We start from the raw sequence: 25,236 nt of genomic DNA, 5'->3' as shown, positions 1-25,236 counted from the left end.
ACATGTACTAATAAATGCATCAAAGTTTTATAATGATCCGCTGTATAGTTTCTCCAAAAACAATTCGTAAAATATACCTTATTTTCAGCGTTCTAAAGCAGGCTCCCCCCTTAAGTCGCGAGCTTCGCACATGTATACCGCGACCAGAGCGCGTAAACGCATTCCGTAATGTAGAGCTTTCGACGAGGCGAGATTAGCGAGTATAGGATGCTACAGAACCACCGGACATCCTCTTCGTTCGTTCCGAATGAAAGTGTTGCGCAGCCGACTTCGGGCGCATTATCTTTCCCAACGGAATCGAAGCGCAGATCGCATCTCCGTCCTCGCGTCGTACGAATTAATGTCCCTGCCAACATAAATGGATCTTCGATGCTGCGAGAGGTATATTTTTGCCAATTGGACTCACTTTTTGTTCAAAAACTGTCGGTTCGTTAAGGAAATCGACATTTGTTCAAACGAAGATTCCTGACGATCGCTCTTCGTTCTCCAACGATGTTCGTGTTATCATAAAATAAGGTAATCTGTAACAAGAGCAGAACAGTGTAAAATGTGCTTGTAATAAGTATTACAGCTTCTTCTTACAATCTTCTTTATTGTTTGCTAATTACATGACATATAATCCAATAATAAGTCTTTGATATCTCACGATACTCATTCACACGTGACATTCAATTCTTTTATCTCGCACACTTTCGACAAGCTTTCAAGCTTTTCGCTCAATTTGTCTGATGACTGGCGCGTTATTCGAGCAAATTTTTTGTCAGGGATTTGCTGGCGATTAATTCGGTATTATCGATCGTTCATAATTTAAGGATCGAGAAATTGAAGGAAAGATGATGAAGAAATTGTGTCATCATTTGCAACATTTATTATAGTATGCAATAATTGAGGTCAGATCGGAGCAGAAAACGTTTCACGAAGAAATTCTTCAGGATTTGACTCAAGCTCGGACTTATTCTAACGTACGTATGAATGCAGATATCGATCGAATGCATATCTCGGTTGCATAATGCAGTTTCTTGTTGTCACTTCGGGTGCAACGTTCAACCGAGCGAACACAGAGACAGGACTCACAATAGCCTCTGCCCGTATTGTTTATGCGCCGAGGCACAAAGAATGGGAGCGCGTAATGCGCTCTGAATAAGTTTCGATTAAGCTCTCCGTATTCAGTCATACACCGTACACCTACACGCGCACACACGCGCTGACAAAATTGCATCGATGCTATTCGACCGCGATCGAAACTCGCACATACACACACTCCTCGCTCATTCAGCTGTGAGGTGAAAACTATCGCTATCGAGGCATCTTGTTCCCGAAATGTGGCAATTCCCGCGACCCCTGTGAGCCGGAATTACGGTTACAGTATCACGCGCCAGTAAGAAATTGAGCTGCGAGTTCTATACATCCCTTTTGAGAGGAATCAGAATTTGAGATTCGAGGAGCTGATTTCCGAACTAAATAGCCTTCCGACGGGTCTATCATCGTACCGGAACTTCCCAGATATTCTAGAGATCATTTTGACGCTCAAGATTCTAGAGCAGAATAAAGACAGTCCGCACGCTCGAGGAAAGAGTTAGTTTCATATGAAAACGTTCACGTTGAATACAACGTTCGTGCACAGGGCATTTTTAGATCCACTCCTCGCACTCATGAATTCCTCGATCGTGAATTCAGGAATTCCGAAAGACAGGCAGGCAGGGTTTCTCTAAAACAATGAAGCTCTTTATCCGCGAAGTAAACCCACGCTGAGAAACTGTCACGGAGGCCAGATCGTCTTCCCGAGAAGGAGATCGTCCTGATATCCTCTTCAGTAGTCCTCTTAATCACTTTCTGGAAGATTCTGAAATGTGAAGGTATTTCGTGATCCGCTTCCATGGTGGATCGAGTGGTTCACTAGGCGCTCTTGCCGTAAGCGCTCTGTTGCATAATGGTGTGCGTGGTTATCGGGCTGTTCTGAATGGAACTGAGTCGTACAACTGAGCTGTGAGCCAGGTGAGTGCCATTCTCGTTACGGTTGTGGTCACCACTGGCACACACCATCGCCAGGGCGCCGCCACGGCGTGCGGTCCGGCAGCGCAAGAGCTCGCGCATCCCCTTGCGGAAGTTGCGCGACAGGAAGGCGTACAGCAGCGGATTCATGCAGGAGTTCATGTACGAGATCAGGAAGGTCGATACTGTCAGCAGGGTGCTGAAGTCCGACGTGCTTTCGTAGCTTGAGCCCCAATGCCGCCAGATGATGCGCGCCTGCTGCGGGAAGTTACACACGGCGAACATCATCACCACCGCGATCAACATCCTGGAAGACAACGAGATCATTGCGATACACGCATGACGCGATATTTATATGCTATTCTAATCATTTTCCGATTTGCGCGGCATTAAATGCCTCGATGAGCCAGAGCATCGTCGCTCGATCGGTCTCATCGACCATGGTAGCAAAGGAATCGCGTTTCTCGAACGATAGTTCAAATGGATAGTCGTTTATGGTCAATGAACGGAAGTCGAGGGCATCAATAATCTGCGCTGACAGAAATAGAGATAACGGAAAGAGATACCTGATAACGCCGCGTCTCGCTCGCAACACGTTTTTGCTGGACGTGTGCACGTGGTGAATTCTGCCGTTTCTGGCCCTGGCTACCAGACCGGGTCCCCCGAGAGTAGCACTGCTTCGCCACAGGCCAACGGCGATCCTGGTGTACAAGCAGGACATGAGAAACAGCGGCAGCAAGTAGAGGAAGACGAGGTTCACTGCGTCTAAGACATTCTTATTGTGTTTCTTGATGTTGGCTATGCAGATGATGTCGACATCGCCGTTGTTCAGGCGGTTGCTGATGGTCTCGACGTAGACGAACCTGGGCGAAGCGTACACGGCCGCCAGGATCCACACCATGCCTATCACTATCCTGAGGCGGCTCCTGGTCAGCATGGACCGGCACTTGATGGGATGCACGATCGCCAGGTAACGCTCGGTGCACACCACCACGAGAATCAAGATGCTGGCGGTGTAGGAGAGCGCGTGCACGAACATGTACACCTTGCAGAGGAAGTCGCCCAGCTGCCAGCTGTTCATCAGGTAATTGGTGAGCGTCTGGTACACGCAGAATATGCCTACGCAGAAATCCGCGACCGCCAGATTCGCCAAGAAGAAGTTTGTGATGCTGCGCAACCGTCGGGAGAACGTCACCACAAAGATCACCATCAGATTACCTAGAACATGCGAGGATTGCGTGTTACTACAATATAATAAATACTATACGAATGAGAGCCCTCGTTCTCTCTCGTTTACTGATGAAATGCAAAAATTGGGACTATTATTATAAATATTATTTTCACGTGCAGTTTTCACTCGAGTCAAGGCCTGAGTTCATTATTGATGGGAAAATTGATTAAACATCGATCATCTTGCGAAAATTCTTCTTGAGATTTTTCTGTGCGTCAGCGCGCCATTTCGGTTAACAATAAATGTATGATGTACAATCGAACTCAGATCTGTTTTACCATTTTGTAGCGATAAATCTGGATTGTCCTACACATCGGAGAAACACATACTTTGTAGGCATAGAGAGATTATAGGCACACACACTACCAAGCAAATAGGGAATTTTCCTTTGGCAATGTGCCGGAGATGGTCTCAACTTAAGAGGGGAGCCTGCTTTAGAACGTTGAAAATAAGGTATAATTTTACGAATTTTTTTGGACAAACTATACAGCGGATCATTATAAAACTTTGATGCATTTATTAGTACATGTTTAAAGATAAAAAAAATTATTTTTTGATTTGAATATATCGCCTGTAGAGGTCGTCCTGGAGGCATCTTAGTGCAGCCGGCATTATAAATTGGTGAGCATTCTCCTGCCTCCAAATTTCATCCAAACTGAAAAATTGAAATATTTTCTTGTTATTTATGAATTCCCATCGTCGATGAACCTTTAATATTCATAAAAACATTAAGTTAAACAATTATTTTTGCATGAAAAAGTTCAAAAACTTTGCCTAAAAATCGTACTTTTGTGTTCTAAGCTCCACCATTTTGGCACTTTTCAACTTTTTTCTTCTCTCTTTGGTTCATCGACGATGGGAATTCATAAATAACGAGAACATATTTCGATTTTTCAGTTTAGACGAAATTTGGAGGCAGGAGAATGCTCACCAATTTGCAATGCCGGCGACGCGGCTGCACTAAGATTTCTCCAGGACGACCTCTACAAGCGATATATTCAAATAAAAAAATAATTTTTTTTATCTTTAAACATGTACTAATAAATGCATCAAAGTTTTATAATGATCCGCTGAATAGTTTCTCCAAAAACAATTCGTAAAATATACCTTATTTTCAGCGTTCTAAAGCAGGCTCCCCCCTTAATCCGCAAAAACTCTTAAGAAGCTGATCTCTGAAATGATTCTCATTCACGATTTTGCAGTAGTTGTAAAATCCGTTGTAACGAATCTCGCTGCGTTTGTATTTTCAATATAATCTTTCAGTTGATAAACCGATTACTTCTGTCTCTGAATCGAACTCTCATACTACGCTTCTCCTCTGGAAAACAAGAACTAAATCGCTGTAATATCTTTGATATTTGCAGAAACTCGACAGTTTCGGTAAAAAAGGAAGAATAAAATAGAAACAGCGCGATATCGGAATACGAAATAATAAGATTTCAGCTTCTTTGATCGAGTGTCGTGTAACAAATCATCTACGATATTCTCTTCGAGTTCTGTTTATTGTGCACGCATCACTACTTTGGGAAGAGAATTCCAAAGTAAATTTGAATCCCAATTATCCGTTGTCATGACTTCTTCGTTTTCTTGTCATTTTGTTTCAATACAATTTGGTACAAGCAACTTACACGGCATTAAATCAATGACTTCTGACTAAATCAAGTTTGAAGTGTAATAGAACGCTCTTTAACAATGCATTATCATGCTTCGGCATTCTAATAATTTCCCAATAATGGATTAACCGCTATCAAAAAACGCACGGTAACGTAATAATATCATTAAGCGAAAAATGCTCTAGTGTAATAGCTTTCACGGCTTTTAGCGACATTAATTCCGCTGATGAGATTTAACGATCTCCTGCCATGTATAATATATAATAACATCACCGCGATCTTGAAATTTCTCGGTATATTTTTTGGGGACTTATATTTTACGGCAATCCCAATACTACAGAGTTCTAATACGTCTTGCATTTCACAACCAGGTCTCGTTGCGGGAAATAACGACAGCCGCACCACGTTCCACTTCTTCGTGCATTTCTTTACGTCGTCCTTTGTTCCTGTTGCAGTGCACTCGAAGCTGCTGTAGAAGCAGCCGAGTTATACGATTCCGGTTGCTCCTCTTAGATAAGCTCATGAAGTCATAGAGTCTGTATGAAATACGGAAAATGAGATGGCACAAGTCGAGTTGAGAAGATCGTTATCGTGAATATCGTTGTTTTTATACATGGTAATCTGACGGAAGCATATCCGCAGCCTTCCTATTTTCTAAATAACAAGAATTGACAAATTAGAGACATGCATCTCTTTTGTCTAAGAAGGAAAAAATCTTTCAATTCTCTTTTCGAAGAGAATTCGAATCAGTTTTCATCAGAGGATTTGAATTGATCTAGCTCATTATGGAAGGGCGCAAGAACCATGTCGATTCAAGTGAAAAGGGTCGATGCAGTCGCGAAGAGAATTATATATCGGAAAGAGAGGAAGTGGACGATTCGACTTTCGTATTCGACTCCGTTCTTCGCGCTCATTCTCCACCTTTCATCCCCCACGTGATGGCATTTTAATCTCTCTTATTTTTCTCCGGAGATTCTTCCGTGAGATTCCGCAGGATAAGACGATTAGAGTCGGTAACGAATGCTTGAGGAACGATAGAGGGATGATTGGCGGCCGTCGGGGTGACTCGCAGCGAGAGATAATATCCGGCACAACTTATCCGAGTCGCAAATTGACGTCGCACAAAATTCGCGTTTCACTCCCGCTATGACATGCGATCTTGCTCGATAACGAGGGTGTCATTCGTATCCGTACATTTTAATTTCAAATCCCGTGCCCCGGGACGTATCTTCGCCGTGTGACCGATTCGCCACTATTTGAATTGACGTGATTCGCAACCCCGTGGGAATTTAGGCGGCAATCGGACGTGCCGTAGCTTGGGGACGAAAGTAGGAACGTCTTTCTTCTAGTCTCGCGTCGTTTTTCTCTTTCACTTATACGGTAAAACACTTGTCCAGCATCACGAGGGGATTTATGTGGGATTTATGGGACTCGTGCAGGAAAACGTGGCACCAAAAGCATGTGAAAGGAGTAGTGTTTTACAATAGTGCGCTTAGTACAATCGTTTAATACTTTAATAAAATGTTTATGACGAATGGTGTGCTGATCACTTTTACTATTACAGTTTGCTCGCGATTTACACACAACGCTTTTAAGTCGTCTTAGATGCGAGAATATTATTGAGCATATTATCGAGCTCGAAGCTGCGATGAGCGATTTAATCTCAATAGCGATCTTGAAGGCGTATTCATCTGGCATCGTCTTTCAACCCCGTTCTGCCAACTTGTCATATACTTTTTTTACTCATTTTTATACTTACTTTTTCATCATATGAGGATCACGAGCTTTATCCCGACGTAAAATGTAAGAATGACTGCTCCTGAAAGGCTCATCTCTTTTGTCAGAGACTTCTTATTATCACGACTGAGGAAGACGCATGGCGCACGATTCAGATCAAGGAGCAATTACAAAGATCTTTATTCGCGAGTCAGCGAGCATTTTTCTCGATCAGAGTGTCCTCGATTTGCTGAACGGCCTTTAGGCGTAGATTTCCTGATTCTATCGGTATTGATAATGAAATGGTTAGCCTTTTCTGTTATAAATCTGATCGGCGATTTTATTTCAAATAGAATCTACAAAAGAGATTCTACACAGAGAGATGAGAATACATTTCCATGTTTCTGCGATTAAGCATTATTGATATATCCGAGGATCCGAAGACAGCCCTTTCCGAGCGTGTCCGTCGTAAATAATAGTCGGTGATAAAAAAAAGGAAACCCAGTAATAAATTTTTCAAATTATCGTGCTCGACAAGCATCGAAATGGCGAACAGAGTGACGGAATTGTTGCATCTCTTCTGATCATGGGTTTGAAAAATAAAGCACAACGCGATGGTGGACACAGGAGGCGTCCGGGATCATCAATGCGTCGTCACGTCGAAAATTTACGGATCAATAACGTGGGTGGTTGGCGAAATTAATGACGCGAGAAAAAGAGCGTCGGGAAATTTATTTTTCAAAGAATCCGCGTGTCTCGTTCGCTGACGAAGAAACTGAGGCAAAGAAAGAGAGAGGGAGAGCCAGAGAGAGAGAACATGCTTTCGGAAATGAATCTTTGAGTGTGCGGCTGCATCATTCTTTGAATATGTAAATGGGGGATCATATTCCCCTGCAAAGTAGTACCTGAGAGACGGAAAGGCTGACTTTGATCGGTCGAAAAATCGGTCCGCCGGACCGGATCGTATTATTCACATCGTATTATCGGAGAATCGAGACAATGAGCGCTATAATTTGTGAGATGAGCTTCAATTAAATGCAGCCGTGTAACTGCATTACGATTATTTCGGATGAATTCGCAGCATTCGGAGAAACAGATATCTCTGATGTTGATTAATGAGATCGTCGAATTTCAGTGGCGATGTCGACTTTCAACATTGATTTCCCGACGAAATTCATGTTATCGAGGATATTCTGTAGCTCGATATAGGACAGGAGATAACGGGTGCAATAAAATGTTTTACAGCGGCACGTTTTCTCGTAATATGTACTTGCCGCTCTAAACAGAGTCGACTGGTCGACTATCAGAAACGAAGGCACAAATCACAAGTCGGCGACGCAAGGGAAATTAATCGAGTCCCAGGCCACGAAGAGAGACGCCAATTCACGACTCATATTATGCAGGTCTGAAAGGGGTTGTTTGGATAGGTCCGTGCATGAAATTCTGATCGGTGACTGCGAGTCGAGATGAATTGCTCGGTCTCGTTGACGATTCGGACAGTACGTTGGTAATGACGAGTAAAAAATTTTTGCATCTGAACCTGAATCCCAACCTCGAAGTAACATTGATCTGAAATTAAATCAGAATGAGATTTTGAGAGATTATTGCTCGTATATCATTGCTCGTTTATCAGTACATTACGTTTATCAGTAAATCCTAATCCATGATGAATTTTCAATTTTCATTTATAATTCAGAAACTATCTCGATATGTTTATAGCTTTTAGAGTTTTACATAATTAATATTATGTATAATATATTAATATCATATATAATTTTATGTGATATAATACAAATAATAGTATAAGTTACATAATTGATATAATTGATATTTTATCGATATTAGCGTAATTAATAATTTTATTGATTTAGCGTAATTTAGGAAATAAATCTTAATTTCATTATACATGATCGAAATTTACATTACTGCGACGAATTTTCAATATGTCATGTTCAAAACATCAATAGCGTTACGTAAAGTTGATCGACAAATTTTTCACGGGAATTATCTATCACTCACAGTCACATTGAAAGAAGTTTTTTTCTGTTGTAATTACGCAAAGTAATTACTGCTTCTGTAAATTAATATTGCGCATTTTTCGACTCCGCAACTTTCGATGTTGTAATTTATCGGTGCTACATGACAAAGAGTTCTAGAGTTGTTTCCCTTTGTTCGTCGATCTGCTCACTTGGCTTATTTTCGCTGAAGTTCTTTAATTTTGCTTTTCAATATCGTTGGCAATTAAAATAAAATCAACGTGAGAAAGTACTTTGACGTGAGGCTTCTTTTTAAACACCTGTAAAGGTAAAAAAATCGTTTGATAAATTTGGTGTATCACAACTTTTAATTTTAACTTTAACTTTTAATTTTACTCTCATTTCATGAATGTATGAAAATAGCTGTTAAAATATCGCCAAAATTAGTTTCGAGAGATCCGATAGACACAACGGAGCACGTAATTTCATACATCTTCATTCTCCTTTTATCACATTACATTATTCAGTTTATTCGACAAGATACTATAATTGGATTATCTGCCACATGAGGTTTCAGGTTTCGTATTGTCCATTAACAACCACTGGCTGATCAATGAATATTTATTGCAATTTTGTGCCTCGTAGGCGCATCAAAGTACGCGGGGATGCTCCGATCGATCTCTCTTGCTACTGTATAATATATTCTCTCTTTGTCATAAAAACTTCAGAATCGCATCCTTACGATCCTTTGTCCTCGCTCGATTATACGTGCTGTATCATTTTTAGCTGCTGTTGCGCGCGAAAAAAATGTAATAATCGCCAATATCGTCAAGTGCCTCTTTCAATGCATCAGTTTTAATATCGAACGTTCGCGCAGCGCAAGTAACAGAGTCTCTCAAGGTAAAACAAAAAGAAAAAAATATTTAATAAGATGAACAGAATAACTTTTACGAACAACAGTTAGCCGCGTCGTTGCGCTCGGGGTATACGTTGCTTAAAGTTGATCAGAAGCACAAATCACTCCGAAGTCGTATCGCAATCTCGAGTCTATCCAGGCTTACCCGAATTATCGATTAATTTGAATCCATCGTTGAATCCACCCTTCTGCTCGTTTGAACTTCGCGCTTCAGTAAGTGCCTCCTCGCTCGTTCCGACCGCTGCTCCGACTTTCGGCGATTGCACTTTTTGACAAGTTTTTCAATCAACGCTGCGCGTTCCGGCGGTTTTAGTGGATAGCACATATTTAACTTGCACGGCTTTTATATTTTCTTTGTTTGCAGCCACAACGCAAAGCGAGATTGGTTGTTCAAATCCGCAAATCCGCGATTTCGAGTTCGGCTGTCAGGCTCGAGCACATTCGTAAGCCGATATCGATCCTCCGGTTTCAGACAAGTGGCCTTCATTTCGCAACAAGTTCGGTTAATGGATTTCACGCGGTGGACAATGTCTGCTTACGAGAAGTTTTCTTCGATTTATCTGCTAGATAGAGGAGAAAAACTTTAATTGAGTCGTCCGTTCCGGGGTAACGACCAGCGAAACAGCGATACTAGAGAGCGATTGAAACGATCGTGATGTTCGCAGGGAAACTTCCGGGATATCTCGTCACAGCCGGATGCGACCGCCGCTGTTTAATCAAGAAACGCGGACAAAGTTACGAGGCGTCGTCAATTTACGGGCATTCGTATCCACGGTGTTCCTCTCTGTCCTCTTTTCTTCGTGAATCTTCTCGCGAAGCGAGGCGGGATCACACCGTATTATCGGAGACGCGGTATTTCAGCGTCCGCGCGAAATTACGCGGGGAGCAAATTTTCCTGTCGTATTTCACGCCGAGGCTCTTAGTGTCCTGCTGATTCCCTCGTACGTGCACGTAAGCGGTTCCTGCGGCCCCGCGGAAGAGCTTCGAGCATTTCCGTGCCTGATAACGCGATTTCCTTCCTCCTTCTTTCTTTTTCTCGCGAGTTCCTCGCGCGCGGGAAATTTATTTATTCACGTATCTCCGCGAACACAGCTGCTGGCAGCTCCGGAAGAACAACGCAGAGGATTTCTGTGGCGAAGCAATTTTTGATGTTTCAGCGTAACGGAGAGAACACCGGCGCGAGAGCTGATTCTACTTCCCGTTGTCTCGTCGCCAAGTGCAAAATGAAATACTCGCGTTTTATTTCCCGGAGATGATTTCTGCGTGAGACCGGGGAGTAAACGAAACGTGACAGTTTGGTGACAGTTCGGTGTCTCTCGAGGAGTAAGCAAGGATTACTCTCTCCGTTAATCGGTTTCGGCTTACGCCTCGTGATGAACGCTATTTTATCTTGCTTATTGTTACTCCTCGTAGAATTACGGTTGGTGAACGGGCGAGTATAACTGCCATTTATATTCCTGGCATCACAATGTTACTGGCAAGATAATAGGTTCCCGTTACAACAAGAATGCGAAATCATTTGCAACCGTAATGAATTATGCAAGCACGCGATTCGAGGCGCGGATCTATATGCTGAGTTAACGTTAAGCGGAATTTTCAGCAAGACTCACGTCACTATTGTATCGATGTTATGTTCAAGTCTTCGGTGGAGAACAGTTAAAATTGTGTGACATTGTGCGCAAGAAAGTACTTTTGCGCCGGAAGATATCGCGTGTCCATGAAAAGCATGCAATGTGTTGATGAAGTTGATTTTCGCGGGCTTCTACGGTGCGTATGACATGCGTGTTTTCCACGTCGATAGTTATCCGAGAAGGTAGTTTGAGAAATGCATTTCCACCGTCTAGCCACGTGCAAGGTTGCCTGACGTGAATTCCGCCTGAAACCAGTTGCGCGCGTAATTTCACTGAGGCAACTGCGGAACGTCCAAATAAATCTCACACATAGAAGGAAAACGAAGGAAAACGCGTGTACTTGATGTTTCCACTGCATTTCGCTGGAACTGATGTGCACCTCGCGAGAAACCACAAAATATGATGTCCGTTTTTTGCACGCGCCGGCCGTGCATTTCATGGCAATTTGCGATAAAAGATCGGAAATTTCTTCAACTTTGTTACACATTTATAAAAGCTGCCGGTAAAAAAATTCCTGCGAAAAATCGCACAGAATTATTATCAGAAATATTAAGTACTGATTAAAATGATAAAGCGATAGCTCTTTCGCGGAAATTATAAGAAAGATCAATTTTAAACATTTTCTCTCTAAAGAGAAATTTTAGATAACTATAAATTACTTAAGAACCGCGCAAATGCAAATGCAGAGTGGCGTGAAATATTTCGATGAACATACGGCGGTGCAATGAAGCAGATAGCTACGAGCACTTGCGGGTTCTTCCGGCGAAAGGAAGTTCCGGCGCGATGTATTTCACGCGAAGTGCGCGGCGATGATTTATCCGGGGACCATGGAGGTCCATGAAGTTTCCTTCGCGTGAAAAACGTTCTGCGATCCGAGCTTCACCGGCATCGAGCAAAGTGCAGTTCACACCTGTTGATAGCGATATCACTGTTGGACGCAGCATTAACATAGAAGTCATTGTGCGGAGTGACAGATTTCTCATCTTGATAATAATTTTATCCTGACGGTGTAATTTTCGAGACGCATGAAGATGACGATATTCCAATCTCTTCGGCATTACTTCAAGCTTCATATTTCGCAGTTTCTCAGTTTTGTAACTCATGTTCCGCATAATTATTCACGTAATTTAAGAATTAGGTTTCGTATAAAGGTATAACTGTCTTTTGAATTTATATAATGTAACGCCACTGCTGGCGCATATGTAAATCCACGCTAATTAAGACGTAGAGGTTCCAAGACTTTTGCATATTTCTCTCGAATGCGGATTACTCGTATCATATGCGAATGGAAAATGAGGATTACTCGCAGTTGCTACGTCATACAGATTAATTTAAATCGCATTTCTTCCAAGCTCCAAGTAAAAACGAGTTTTTCTACCCGAAAAACAGCGAGCTGATTAAATTTTATTCTTTAATCAGAACAAAATCTGCAATTAGTATTTTTATCAATTTCGAGTCACACATGCGATTTATATATAAACGATTAAAGATTTAACGCAAAATGCTTTTATCTCCATTAATTGATAAAACGTGGATTATTCGACGTATTAAATGACCGAGCACGCGTTATATGCAACGTGATGGAAGATAAAATTAATTCGCCACGTGTTATCCGTGATAACACGTGGCGAATAATACACATTAGAGTCAACTGAAAGACTCGGTCTCATTTTCTCTTGTTCGGACAAGGAATCTGCTAGTTACTCCGTCCGTGGATTCTCTATCGGAAATTACAGACGGGTGCCCCATTCCGCAAGATATCACTAACACAATCCCAGTCAGACGCCAGAGAATACCAACCCGTCTTCTCTGTTAAATAGGACATTCCTCGCAGCATCCGGACGCGCTTCAGCGCCTATCCGCCGACAATGATTGCATCTCATTGCCTCGGGTTTCAACCGGATGCCAATACAAACAGCGGAACAAGAGACGTCATCGGCAAGTCTGCATTCTTTCATCGACGCTTAATTCATCGCAAATCGATGTCTTGGCTCATGAAAAATAACTGGAATTATTACATTTGATCAATTTGTAGATTCTGACTCAACATCTTGGTCGTTTTGCAAGAGTTCGTATGAATAATCCACTGCCAATTAGATCTGCAGATGAAGAGTGTGCAATTTTTCCTTCATACTCGTCTCCTCACTTTAAAAGAATATCGCTTTTGATCAATTCCAGCATAGACATCTCAAACACAGAGATGAATACGTTTCCCGTTATGAGCAATTATTCCATGAATATGCAACGTTTAGTTCTCCTCGCCTATTTTTGCCACGAGCTTCTCATTTAATAGGTAACGCTAGATACCTCTCGGAATGATTAAAACGCGCTTCAAAGTCTGTTCCGACGAGGCGAAGTTTCCTCGTGACGCTGAGTAAATATCCTCACGACGGATAAACGGAATTAGAAGACGAATCGAATTTAAGATTCTTATTAACTTAATTAACGTCATTCGTATGCCGCGACTAAATTATGTCACTTACGACTGTTGCGTCTGTCGTTCTCGCTCTAGATCGCTGTCAGATCAGACATTCGAGCATTCAGAGTTCTCCGGGCGTTCGATGACGAGTATAAGTCCTCTAATTATGGTAGAATTGTGATATCCGTGTTGGATCTGTACGGGGACCTCGAAAGCAATTGACTAGCTGCCGAGGAGAGAAAGAGAGAGAGAGAGATAGATCCACTAAGGGGATGGCTTATTTGCATAAACTCCAACGTTTGGTTTGCCCCGGCTGGTTAACTAGTCCTCTCTCTACTCGACCCCCGAGCAGTGAATCCACTCCGTCTTCTCGAGAGCACGCACGGAACGCGCGCGCGCGTATAATACAACATAATTGGGGGAGTGCAATTGAATGAAGATTAACACGCCGATTAAATATAGAAGGCATCATCCGGTCTGTCTGGCATACCTTAAACTTTAAACTTTAATGACTCTTTTATGAATTTAGAACAGTGTCTTACTTACAACTTCGAATGCAACAACGTGCGCTCTTGAGAATGCAGAGAATGTTTATGTGCTCGCATCGTAAATCGTTCTCCAATTTGCCGAATCTGAATTTCTCCGAATGTCCACTTCGTAAGTCGCTACTTGATATTCGTCGTTATTTTAGAGATTTCACTGTCCCTCTGATTTTTATTTACGCTGCTGATATGCGACATAAGAATGTACAGATAAAGGAAATTTGTAGCAAAGGCGATTCATTAAATTTAATTGCGTCCCTCTTCAAGCCACCGGGTCTGATATCACTTGAGCTACTTGAACGAAGCGTTTGATCATTTGGATGGCGGAAGGATAAATGCGCATATTTGACGAAGCGTTTGATCATTTGGATGGCGGAAGGATAAATTCGCATATTTGGCAAGGAATTACGATATAATCGCCGCTGATTTCAACCCTTTGACCCATACTTCATTATATCAGGAAGTTAAGGAAGCAGAGTAAGTTGGAAACTGAAAGTTACCTTTCGTCCAGTGCACTATTCGCACGATCATCTTCCGTGGATTCATATCTCGCCATTAAGGATTAATTCCCGGTAAAAGCGAGTCGGCGTGGGGTGCAACAGCTAGCAGTCGCTTTCGATAAAAACAAGAGAACGATAAAAACGCGATAAAAAACAGAGAGCGTGAAATTCGACGCCAAAGCTAACGGATGCCGGCGTAATAATCGATGAATCACGACCAATCCAATATCGCGCGACGCAATGTCAACGTGACGATTAAACGTAATCGCAAAAATGGATTTCCTGGCGAAAAGTGATAATCCAAATTCGTAGCTCGCCAATCTGGGTCGTGTACTCGCCATCCTGTCAACCAACATCGCAGTACGATTGCCCAATTTTTGAGGTACGGCCGTCGTGTATGCACTTTGATTTTTCGACGAAGTTATATGGAATCTTCATCCGTGGATGGTTCATCGAGCTATACATATATTGATGTTTGATTGATATCAATTTTTCTTTTGTTCTATCTGTGCGTTCACTATTTCCGCCATTTCTCCGTTTCGTATCGGGCCTCATGACGCGTCGGAATGCAAATCAATCAAAGTATTTCGTCGGCGCTTTATGGAAATCATGGCCATTTGCCTGGTGGCCATCGGCGAGTTGCAAATTTATTCGTGGTCGATAACCCGATGTAGCAAAGTATTTGCTAAATTGATGAAAAAGAGCTAAAAAGAAAAGAAAAAAGTTGAAGACTAAATAAAGATCCACGAAGACAAACGAAATCATGTCACGAAATCCTTTTTAATAGCTCGATTCAAACGAAATACAAATCGTACGTGCTGCGGTAAAATTATATCAGTAAAAAATTAATTTGCATTGCAATAATAAAAGCGTACTAACAAAACATCATCTACCATGCATGTAGAGATCGACGAGCGATGAAAGAAGTGTCACGAACACTGAGATTATTTCGAACGATCTTGAAATTGCTTTTATGCGACGCGGCGAAATTATTTCCCTCGAACTAATCTTGGCGATAAACTTATAGTCACATGAGCCGTTTCCGATAGCGTCCGGAACTTTGTTCTATGCTCGTGATATTAATCGGGAATCGACTTAATCGGGAATTTACTTCATTTTATATCCGCCGCGGGCCGGAGAAATTCCGGTGAAGCAATCGGGCAATTTACATGACTCTGTCGTAAAATCACTTGAGACAGAAAACGCTCGCTGAGAGACAATACGAAGTTGATTTTAACCGTTCTCCTCTCTGTTCGATCCTTCTCGCGTATCTCTCTGGGCGCGCTGCAATTATTTAATCTATAACACTTATTCCCCGGGGCATCCACACAGCAAGATCTGTTCACTCCGTTTCGTCGGAAAAATTGCGAATAATCAAGTCATCAGTCATGAGAATTGTTGCCAGAGCACGACTGTAGCCGACAGAACACAAATTTTCGGGAAACGAATTAAACGAAAAGCTGATTACCGTGATAAAACAGCTCTGATAAAAGCGTAACACCAGTAAACGCTGTCCGGTTCAATGATGAATCAAAGCTGGTAAGCTGAATAAATAAACAGATATTAATTAAATTTGTTATACATATAATGTTATAATCTGACATACGTGTAAATTTTGTGTTATAATGTTGATGAAATTTAATTTAATGGAAAATATATCTATATATTTTCGCTATTCAAATATTCATGTTAAATTTTTCGAATATTGATACTAGTTAAAAAAGATACTAATTAACTTTTGCAATATGGAAAAATTTTGAGATAATGAAAAAAAGTAGTATACTTTAAAAGTATTATACTTTAAGTTCGTATAGTCTTTTATCCTGAATGATGTTTCACTTCTGCGGTGGAAATCACGGAGAATGCAGGGCGCAGGAAAAACTGCAAATTAAAAAAGTTTTAGGGGAATATGGTACGGTGGAAGTACGGTCTAAAGAAATTTGTGTCTTGTGTGCGACAGTTTTGTCTTTCCTCGGAAATGTCGTGGCTTTGTAATCTCATTGCCTCATTGTCTCTTGCGTATTACGCATAATAGCTTCTTCGTATGCTGAAAACTTAGGTGCCATACGTGTGTATGGTGATAGAACTAAGCAACTCTGAGTTCTTTGAAATCTCTGTAAAGTCTCAATTTCTGGAAACGAAAGAATAGTTGTACGTTCAGTGTCAGTAAAACGTGTCAATAATCAAATATTTCAGATTGCCAAAGTACTGAATCAAAACGATCGAAGTCTGCAAAGTTGCGTCATCTTATTCGCGTCTGAAAATGTCTACTTCATTTTAAAGTACATTTTCTCAGTCTCGGTCAAGACATCAAATACATTGACTCGTTAATATTTAAGATCAACACAATTACCATCGAGGAAAGATCGGAAGACTGGAAGAGGAATCTACTTTTCGAATCCTCCAACGCAAACTCACCTCGCGATCAGGATCAACATGATATTTGCGCCCTTTCCGAACTCTCGCAAGGAACATAGTTAAATTAAAAAGTCAGTGAATGGAGGTTCTACTATCAATTTGTCAGCTCGAATCCGCGACGGAGAATTCAGACGTGTGCGTGTCCGTTTGTTGCACTTGTCTAGTAAGTGAAGATAAGTGTCTTTCATCTGGTAGATCACCTATTTTTTAGTTCAATGCGAGCTTCCTTCACTGACATGGTAGTACACAACGACGTAAATTGTTTCTTTCGAGCAATTGATTTTCCTCGATAGCAGGTACCACTGCATCCTCTGCAGTGATCGCGAACTATGTCATATATGTGCTCTCGTCAGATATATCAACGTATGATATAATGTGCACGGAGTGTTCCGGAATTCGTTCAGAAATTCACAGATCAATTCTGCTGTTAGGCTTCGTGACGATGTTGGATCTCGACGATGAAGTTGATTTTCTCTTGGAAATGTGAGAGCTCTAATAATTTGTGATTTATAAAAATTATTGAAAAAAGGTTTTTTGTAAACTTACCTCTCTGATATAGAAGGACGAGAAAATCGTGTTCTCCAGTTAATGCCAAGATATTTAAGGTACTTGAAGAAGAGATATTTTAATTTCAGATTCAATGTCGTAAAGATGTTATGTAATACTAAAAGTTGAAGGGTTGCGACGAGCGATGACATCTCTAGACATTTTCACTGAGGAAGATCGACTCTAGATAGGTTCGGGGAAGTCTGTCAATTAAAAACGAGCTGTGTACACCTCGTATACCTCACGATCGATAGACCACTACGCAGGATCATATAAAAACGCAGAGTATTCGGCTCTCCTTGTACCTCCATAATAGCAGCATATTGCACAGAACTCGTGTGTGCATTGTTACTTGTTCAGTAAAACTTTCATCCGCTGTGTGCGATAGATATCCGTCTCTGGAGCGTTTATGCACCTTCCGGCGCGGGCGGGTCAATTTACATTTTCATGAATGCGATGCGATACCATCAACGAAATTTCAGCAAGAGCGGATTTAGTTGAAGGTAGAGAAATCTCTTGCGTTTCATATGATACATTTGTTATCTTCCTTTTTCTCCAGTGTAATGAAACTGTGTACTTGTAATGACATAGAGTTGGATCAACCATGCAAAAGATAAAAAAAATTAGTTAATTTGAGAAATTAAATTAAATTTATTGGGTCGTCCGGAAAGTTCGTGCCGATTTTTAATAGATGGCGTTGGAACATGTCTGAATATATCAATGTTATTGAAAACATACGATTTATATACATATGCTTAAAGGTGACATTTCAACGCATCTTTAGGAAAAAAGTTGTTTCAGATAAATTGATTCGTGTCAGTTTTGTACTCTTTTCAAGATGGAAGAAAACAAAGAACATTTTAGACACTTGATGCTTTTCTATTACCGGAAAGGCAAAAATGCCTCACAAGCAACAAATTCGATATGTTCTGTTTACGGAGAAGGCGCTTTAGCTGAAAGAACCGTACGTAAGTGGTTCGCTAAGTTTAGAGCTGGTGATTTTAACCTTAAAGACCAAGAACGCTCGGGCAGTCCCTCTACTACTGATGATGACCAAATCAAGACACTGATCGAGAATAACCCGCGCTACACGACACGTGAATTAGCAGAGATACTGAAAATATCGAAAACCACTGTCCGCGATCATGTAGTGAAGCTTGGTTACGTAAGTCGCTATGATGTATGGGTTCCGCATAATTTGGCCGAAAAAATTTAATGGATCGCATTTCCATCTGCGACTCGCTGTACAAACGCAACGAAAACGTACCATTTTTGAAGCAATTAGTGACGGGTGACGAAAAATGGATGATTTACAACAATGTAGAACGAAAAAGATCCTGGGGTAAGCGAAATGAACCAGCATTAACCACTCCGAAAGCCGGCCTTCATCCAAAAAAAGTCATGCTCTGTGTCTGGTGGGATTGGAAAGGAATCCTATATTATGAGCTCCTACCATACAACCAAACGATAAATGCAGATAAGTACTGCTCGCAACTGGACGAATTAAAGACAGCGATTCAGGAAAAACGTCCAGAATTAGCTAATAGGAAGGACGTCGTGTTCCATCAGGACAATGCCAGACCTTATGTTTCTTTGACTATCCGACAAAAATTGTTAGAGTTTGGCTGGGATGTGTTACCTCACCCACCGTATTCACCAGACATTACACCTTCAGACTTTCACTTATTTAGGTCTTTGCAAAATTCTCTTAGCGGCAAGAACTTCAACTCTTTGATCGACATAAAAAACCACCTTGAGGAGTTTTCGCCGAGAAACCTAAGAAGTTCTGGGAGAATGGAATCTTCCAGTTGCGTGAAAGATGGAAAAGGTTGTGAAACAAAACGGTGCATACATAAGTCAATAAATATTTATCGACATAAAAAAATGTTGCCTTTGAATTTTCCTTCAAAATCGGCACGAACTTTCCGGACGACCCAATATATAAACATGCGGTGTACTGTGACAATTAAGTCGAATTAATTAAATTAAATTAATTATGAATTAAAATGTAAGAGGTCTTCAGGTTCTAAACAGTGCAGTTTAAAAATCTGCTGATTCCGGGACCTGATCTGCTGCCTTCTATACATCACTTGATGTATATGAACTTTCACATATTCAAACAAAATCGAGAAATTAAATCGGATTTTTAAACAGTCATGATATATGAAGATAGTTGTGCTGCGAGAGATCCCAAGATCCGCTAGTATAATCTTGTTTGCATTCGTGAAGAAATAGCGGCGAGCGATCATTGTCATGCTTTGTCATCTGCCCAGAAACAAAAGTCGTCTCTCCGGCTTAGGCGCTTTATTATTTATGAGTACGCTGGGGTACATTTATACTAAGAACTTTGCGAGAAATTGCCGCTATAATAGGATCGTTATAATAGGTCGGTCTTTTAAACAATTTGGATGCAAAGTACTTGCGAGACGGATTATATAAATATTAAGCGTAATTGCTCGTTGCATCGGTACGAGTCATCGATATTACAGTTTTAATTATTCTCCTCGATTCAGTAGCCTTGATTCATTTGCAAATTGCTGCTTCATTTGCAAATTACTACTTCGCTGTTGTACGATGTATAAATTGCATTATTCCATCCTTTTCGTGCGATTTCATGTGACACCGCTCGCAATTCCATGCTTTCGATGACCAAATAGCGAAATCCATCAGTTTTGCATTTTATCACTTCCAATCTCGGCTAAAAACGAAAGAGGAACACAGAGACAGAATCAATTGTTCGAAAAGGGAAGTGGGAAGAAAGTCGCAGTCGCTTGTATAGTAACTGAAAGGATTAAATATCCAGTGCTTAAACTACGTAGCCCATATCAGAAATCCCAGGAGGAGCTGCGTGGTCAGCAGAACGTGATGGCAGTGACACGTGACACGGTTTTCCCGTAAGGTCGTAGATATCCCGGATTCGCTTCTTTCTCACAAGCTGTTCAAGCGAACTCGAGACGACTGGAATTTCCTCGCGATCTAACATTACGAGCGACACGGTAGACAGACTCTAGACGATGGTGAAGACAACGGTGGTAACGTGAACTTGGAAATCGATTGGATCTCCTCTCTGAGACAGCTGAATCACAAAATTTATATTTATTTATAGCAATTTATTTTATTGTGTTATTTTTACTATCTGCAAATTTTTAATATTCTAATCACATGCACGGCGGATTTCTATACGATGCTACCATTACGTTTCATCGTAAGTATTCCGAGTACGTAGGGTGAAACCATTTAGAGAACGTTCACGAGAACATCCGATTAAACGAAGGTTCTCGCGAAACACGACACTGGGCGAAGGAAAAACGTGTAAGAGAGTCGAGTTGGATTAAAAATAATACTTAGTGTACGAGAGTGTGCGCTCCAGTACGTGATCGGCTACGTTTAAAGCAGAGAGTTGAGTACGAGTGGAATATCTTTCTCTTGGGAGATAAAAGGAGAACGCGCGTTATCGTAAAGTTTCCGTCGAGGTATAACAGCAAAGTGAGAGAAGAAGAAGGACTGGAAGCTCTACGTCTTTTTCATTAGAGGAACACGATGAGTCATTCTCGCCTAATTAGCTAAAAATGGTCTCTTCGCTTTTCGGGTTTATGTAATTTAGCAATTTTACACAAGTATTATACACCGCAGTGTGTAAATGCATTTTATCACTCACGGAATATCATTATTATATAAAAATTGCAGTTCAAGTTGGTTGATTGGACAACACCAGCAACGAAAGTTTCTCGAGTGTTTGAATGACAGTGAAGAAAATTGATTAAAAAAATTGATCGTAAGATAAAGCTGTCTCGAGACGGCGTTCTAATGATGGACGTTAATAATGCAAGGAGATTTTCTTTTTATTCCTGGCGGAAAATAAATGACGGAGTTGAGCAACGGAGAGAGGAATTAGCTCAGGCATCCCTATGTTCTGGGATGACAATCAATTGTAATAATATTCGTAAGAAAGCAAGCTTTTTTCTCTCAGCATCATGATGAATCAAAACACACGAACAATGTAATGCCCAACGCAGAAAGATCCTTAACAATCGCTACGAGTTTTGATTACATCGCCAAGACATGTTACACTATACAGGGTGAGGCACCTAAAACAGGCCACCTGAATATCTCGGCTGTTATTGGTGATAGAAAAAAATGTGTCAGACCAAACTTGCATGGTTTCGAGGGACACATAATTTGTTCTAAATAGTTTTTTATTAGGTGGACGCGTAGAGGTCATATGAAGGTCAACTTCGTTTATTTTAAATGGTATATGGTTTTTTACGTACCATCTAGTAGAGCGTTTGAAGATGCACATTGATCTACGGGTCAAAATCATTCAAGGTCACTAAAGGCTAACTGCAAGGGAAAATAATTTACTGCCTAGAGTTCTCTGCTATTGAAAATACCGTAAACTCAGAAATGAAAAAGTTCTAGCACTTAGAGATTTTAGCCTTCAGTGACCTTGAATGATTTTGACTCGTAGATCAATGTGCGCATCTTCAAACGCTCTACTAGATGGTATGTAAAAAAACATATCATACCATTTAAAAAAACGAAGTTGACCTTCATATGACCTCTACGCGTCCACCTAATAAAAAACTATTTAGAACAAATTATGTGTCCCTCGAAACCATGCAAGTTTGGTCTGACACATTTTTTTCTATCACCAATAACAGCCGAGATTGATCAGGTGGCCTGTTTTAGGTGCCTCACCCTGTATATGATATGATCAGTTTTTTGACGTAATAGGCTAATTTTATGACCAATATTAAATAAGTCACCGAATTTTCGTAACGGTAACGTTAGGATAAAGTTTTCATATTTATTAGTAAAATTTCATTTTGATGACAGCAGGATGTATATTACAATGAAATTTCGATATAATTAATGTTGAGAGAAAATTCTATTAAAACTCTTTCCGAAAAAGTAATCATAAGAGTTAATGAGTAATGCTATTGCGTTCATATAAACCAATATATTTTATAATTATTATTATATTTATTTGCGCGCTTGTTAATTAGCGGATAATAGAATTTACTGTGCATTACTTATGACAATTTTGTTTAACGAACGAAACATAAATTTGCCTGATTAATTTCTCTCCAAAATTATTATCGGTTTTTTCTCTCGTAATTGTGAGTCTCGATTAAACGTTTGTGGATTTAATTTTTCCGAGACTTTATCGATACATCGGATTTTATATCAGGAACTTGTTCACTAACTTATTCACTTCAACTCGCTTTACTAACTCTTAGGAAGTGGTTGCTTGTGTATCCTTCATCCCTATGCATTCTCAGAGACGGAAGTTCTGAGCTAATCCGATTTGCCCTTCAATCACATCCTCTCTCATCGTTAGGACAAAATTATATAAGTTTCGTCTTAAGTCTTACACACATTTTACGAATCATGGATCGCGGAATCACGCTATGGATCCCAAGGACATATCCGCGTCTGTAGAAGCAAAAGACAATTATATGAAAAATTACAGAGTGCATCCAAAACATGTCTATAAAATTAAGAAAAATGCAAATTCCATCACGATTACACTGCACATCAATCTCAATCTCATTAAAACTCAAGACAGATATTCGAAAACGTAACTACGTATAATCATCGCAACAGAAAGTGACTCTAATTACACAAATAATTTCTTACTTTTTTAAGCAGTAGCTACTTAAATAAATGCAAAAGACGATTTTATGTCTTATTTGACGTACGAATTTCAACTTCAAAGGAATCTCGCACGAATAGGTTTTCGGATCTCTCCTGCTTCTCAAGCAACTAAGTTTCAGGCGGGCACATTGTCTGCTGCCGGACGGCAGCACGTTACCCCTACGTGAGGCTTATATTCGGTTCTTTCTACTGAATCGCCCGCGCGAGACAACACAATCGTTATATCGGACATATTTAATATATCTCATATTTAACGGCGAAAGTAGATTCCCCTAGACTGCCCTTACAATTAGTCTGTAGATTCCCGTGGACTACATGGACTACCCGGATTCCATGTCCGAAATCGTGGATGAGAGCGTGAGATCAAATCCGCCGGAGATAAAATAGATTATTACCGCGTCCGGGGAGCGAACTTCCCCGGCTGCTAATTTTATTGCCTCCGGCGTGGCGTTACAACTGCCGGAGAAATTGCAGTCAAATGTCGGCTTCTCCCTTGATGTTTAGCGATCCGAATCCCGCGGAACGAGCTTTACGATATTCCGTACGCAGATTTTCCGTTCGCAAGAATCGTGCAAATGGAAAGTATCATGGGGGTGGCGTGCGGGTTCCACGATCAAAGCAGGGTGAAATGCAGACTTCCGTACGGTCAGATTAAATGGTTCTTACAGATTAAACGGACGTTTCCGGCGTAAAGTTTCTTTCTCTATGATATAAACGATTACAGATTAATAATATGTTAACGTAGAATAGCAATGTTGTAACAAAAATACTTATTACTTAACACTTAAGTGATTACAATGATCAACTCTGCTTCTGAATGATTGACTTTTTGATAACTTGAAGACGTTTCTTTAAAATACTTGCGGGATCAATCTATTGGGTTGGCCAAAAAGTAATTGCGTTTTTTTCCAATAGATAGACATACATGTCTTGAAATGTAACTAACTTCATTCTAAACCACAAATTCATTATGTAGGTTAACAACTCACAGTTCAAGCTTGTTTTACAAAAAGAAAGTACACGATTTCGTTAACAATTGTTTGTTTGCCGTCGATTTCAAAATGGAAAATCAAAAAGAACATTTTCGTCATATTTTGTTTTATTACTTCCGAAAAGGGAAAAACGCTGTGCAAGCTCATAAAAAGTTATCTGATGTATATGGCGAAGATGCTTTAAAACTGCGGCAGTGTCAAAATTGGTTTACTAAATTTCGATCTCGAGATTTTAATGTGAAAGATGCACCACGCTTAGGAAGGCCAATCGAAATTGATGATGACAAAATAAAGGCACTGATCGATTCCAATCGGCGTTTAACGACACGAGAGATTGCTGAGAATCTTAACATATCGAAATCGAGTGTTGAAAACCATTTAAAACGACTTGGATACATTAGTAAGCTCGATATTTGGGTACCACATGAGCTCAAAGAAATTCATCTCACTGAGCGTATTGACATCTGCGATTCTCTTTTGAAACGTGAGGAAAATGATCGATTTTTGAAACGTATGATAACAGGCGACGAAAAATGGATCGTCTACAACAACGTCAAACGAAAAAGATGGTGGAGCAAGCGTGATGAACCTGCTGAAAGCACTTGAAAAGCAGATATTCACCAAAGAAAGATTATGCTGTCAGTCTGGTGGGACTTTAAAGGTATTGTGTATTTTGAGCTGCTTGCAAGGAATCAAACCATTAATTCAGACGTATACTGTCGTCAACTGGATAAATTGAATGATGCCATCAAACAGAAACGTCGAGAATTGGTGAATCGCAAAGGTGTTGTGTTTCACCATGATAACGCTAGACCACGTACAAGTTTGGTCACTCGTCAAAAATTGTTGCAGCTTGGATGGGATGTGTTACCATGATGTTACCACATCCACCATATTCGGCAGACCTGGCACCATCAGATTACCATTTGTTTCGTTCTTTGCAAAACGCCTTGAATGGTAAAACCTTTACTGCTGATGAGGATATCAAATCGTTCTTGTAATTGTTTTTTGCTGAAAAAGATAAGAACTTTTTCGAGCGCGGAATCATGAAGTTGCCTGAAAAATGGCAAAAGATAATCAAACAAA

The 25,236-nt window shown here is 40.6% G+C and overlaps 1 protein-coding gene across 8 annotated transcripts in view; it reads right to left on the bottom strand.

Annotated features, from left to right (window-relative positions):
* Window positions 1–572: 572 nt before the first annotated feature.
* Window positions 573–25,236, bottom strand: part of LOC105278776 (trissin receptor) — a 52,983-nt gene continuing 28,319 nt past the window's right edge. For all 8 annotated transcript variants that reach the window (XM_026973679.1, XM_011338108.3, XM_011338107.3 and 5 more), the window contains 2 exons: window positions 2,559–3,210; window positions 573–2,299 (listed from right to left, as the gene is read on the bottom strand). In XM_026973679.1, coding sequence (XP_026829480.1) covers window positions 1,897–2,299; window positions 2,559–3,210 — 1,055 coding nt within the window. In that variant the 3' untranslated portion in view covers window positions 573–1,896. The remainder of the gene's footprint in view (window positions 2,300–2,558; window positions 3,211–25,236) is intronic.

The sequence above is a fragment of the Ooceraea biroi genome, chromosome 11 (genome assembly GCF_003672135.1).
Source record: "Ooceraea biroi isolate clonal line C1 chromosome 11, Obir_v5.4, whole genome shotgun sequence".
Taxonomy (NCBI): Eukaryota; Metazoa; Arthropoda; class Insecta; order Hymenoptera; family Formicidae; genus Ooceraea; species Ooceraea biroi.
Note: the sequence above shows the minus strand (reverse complement) of the source record. Positions and strands in the feature narration are given on the sequence as shown.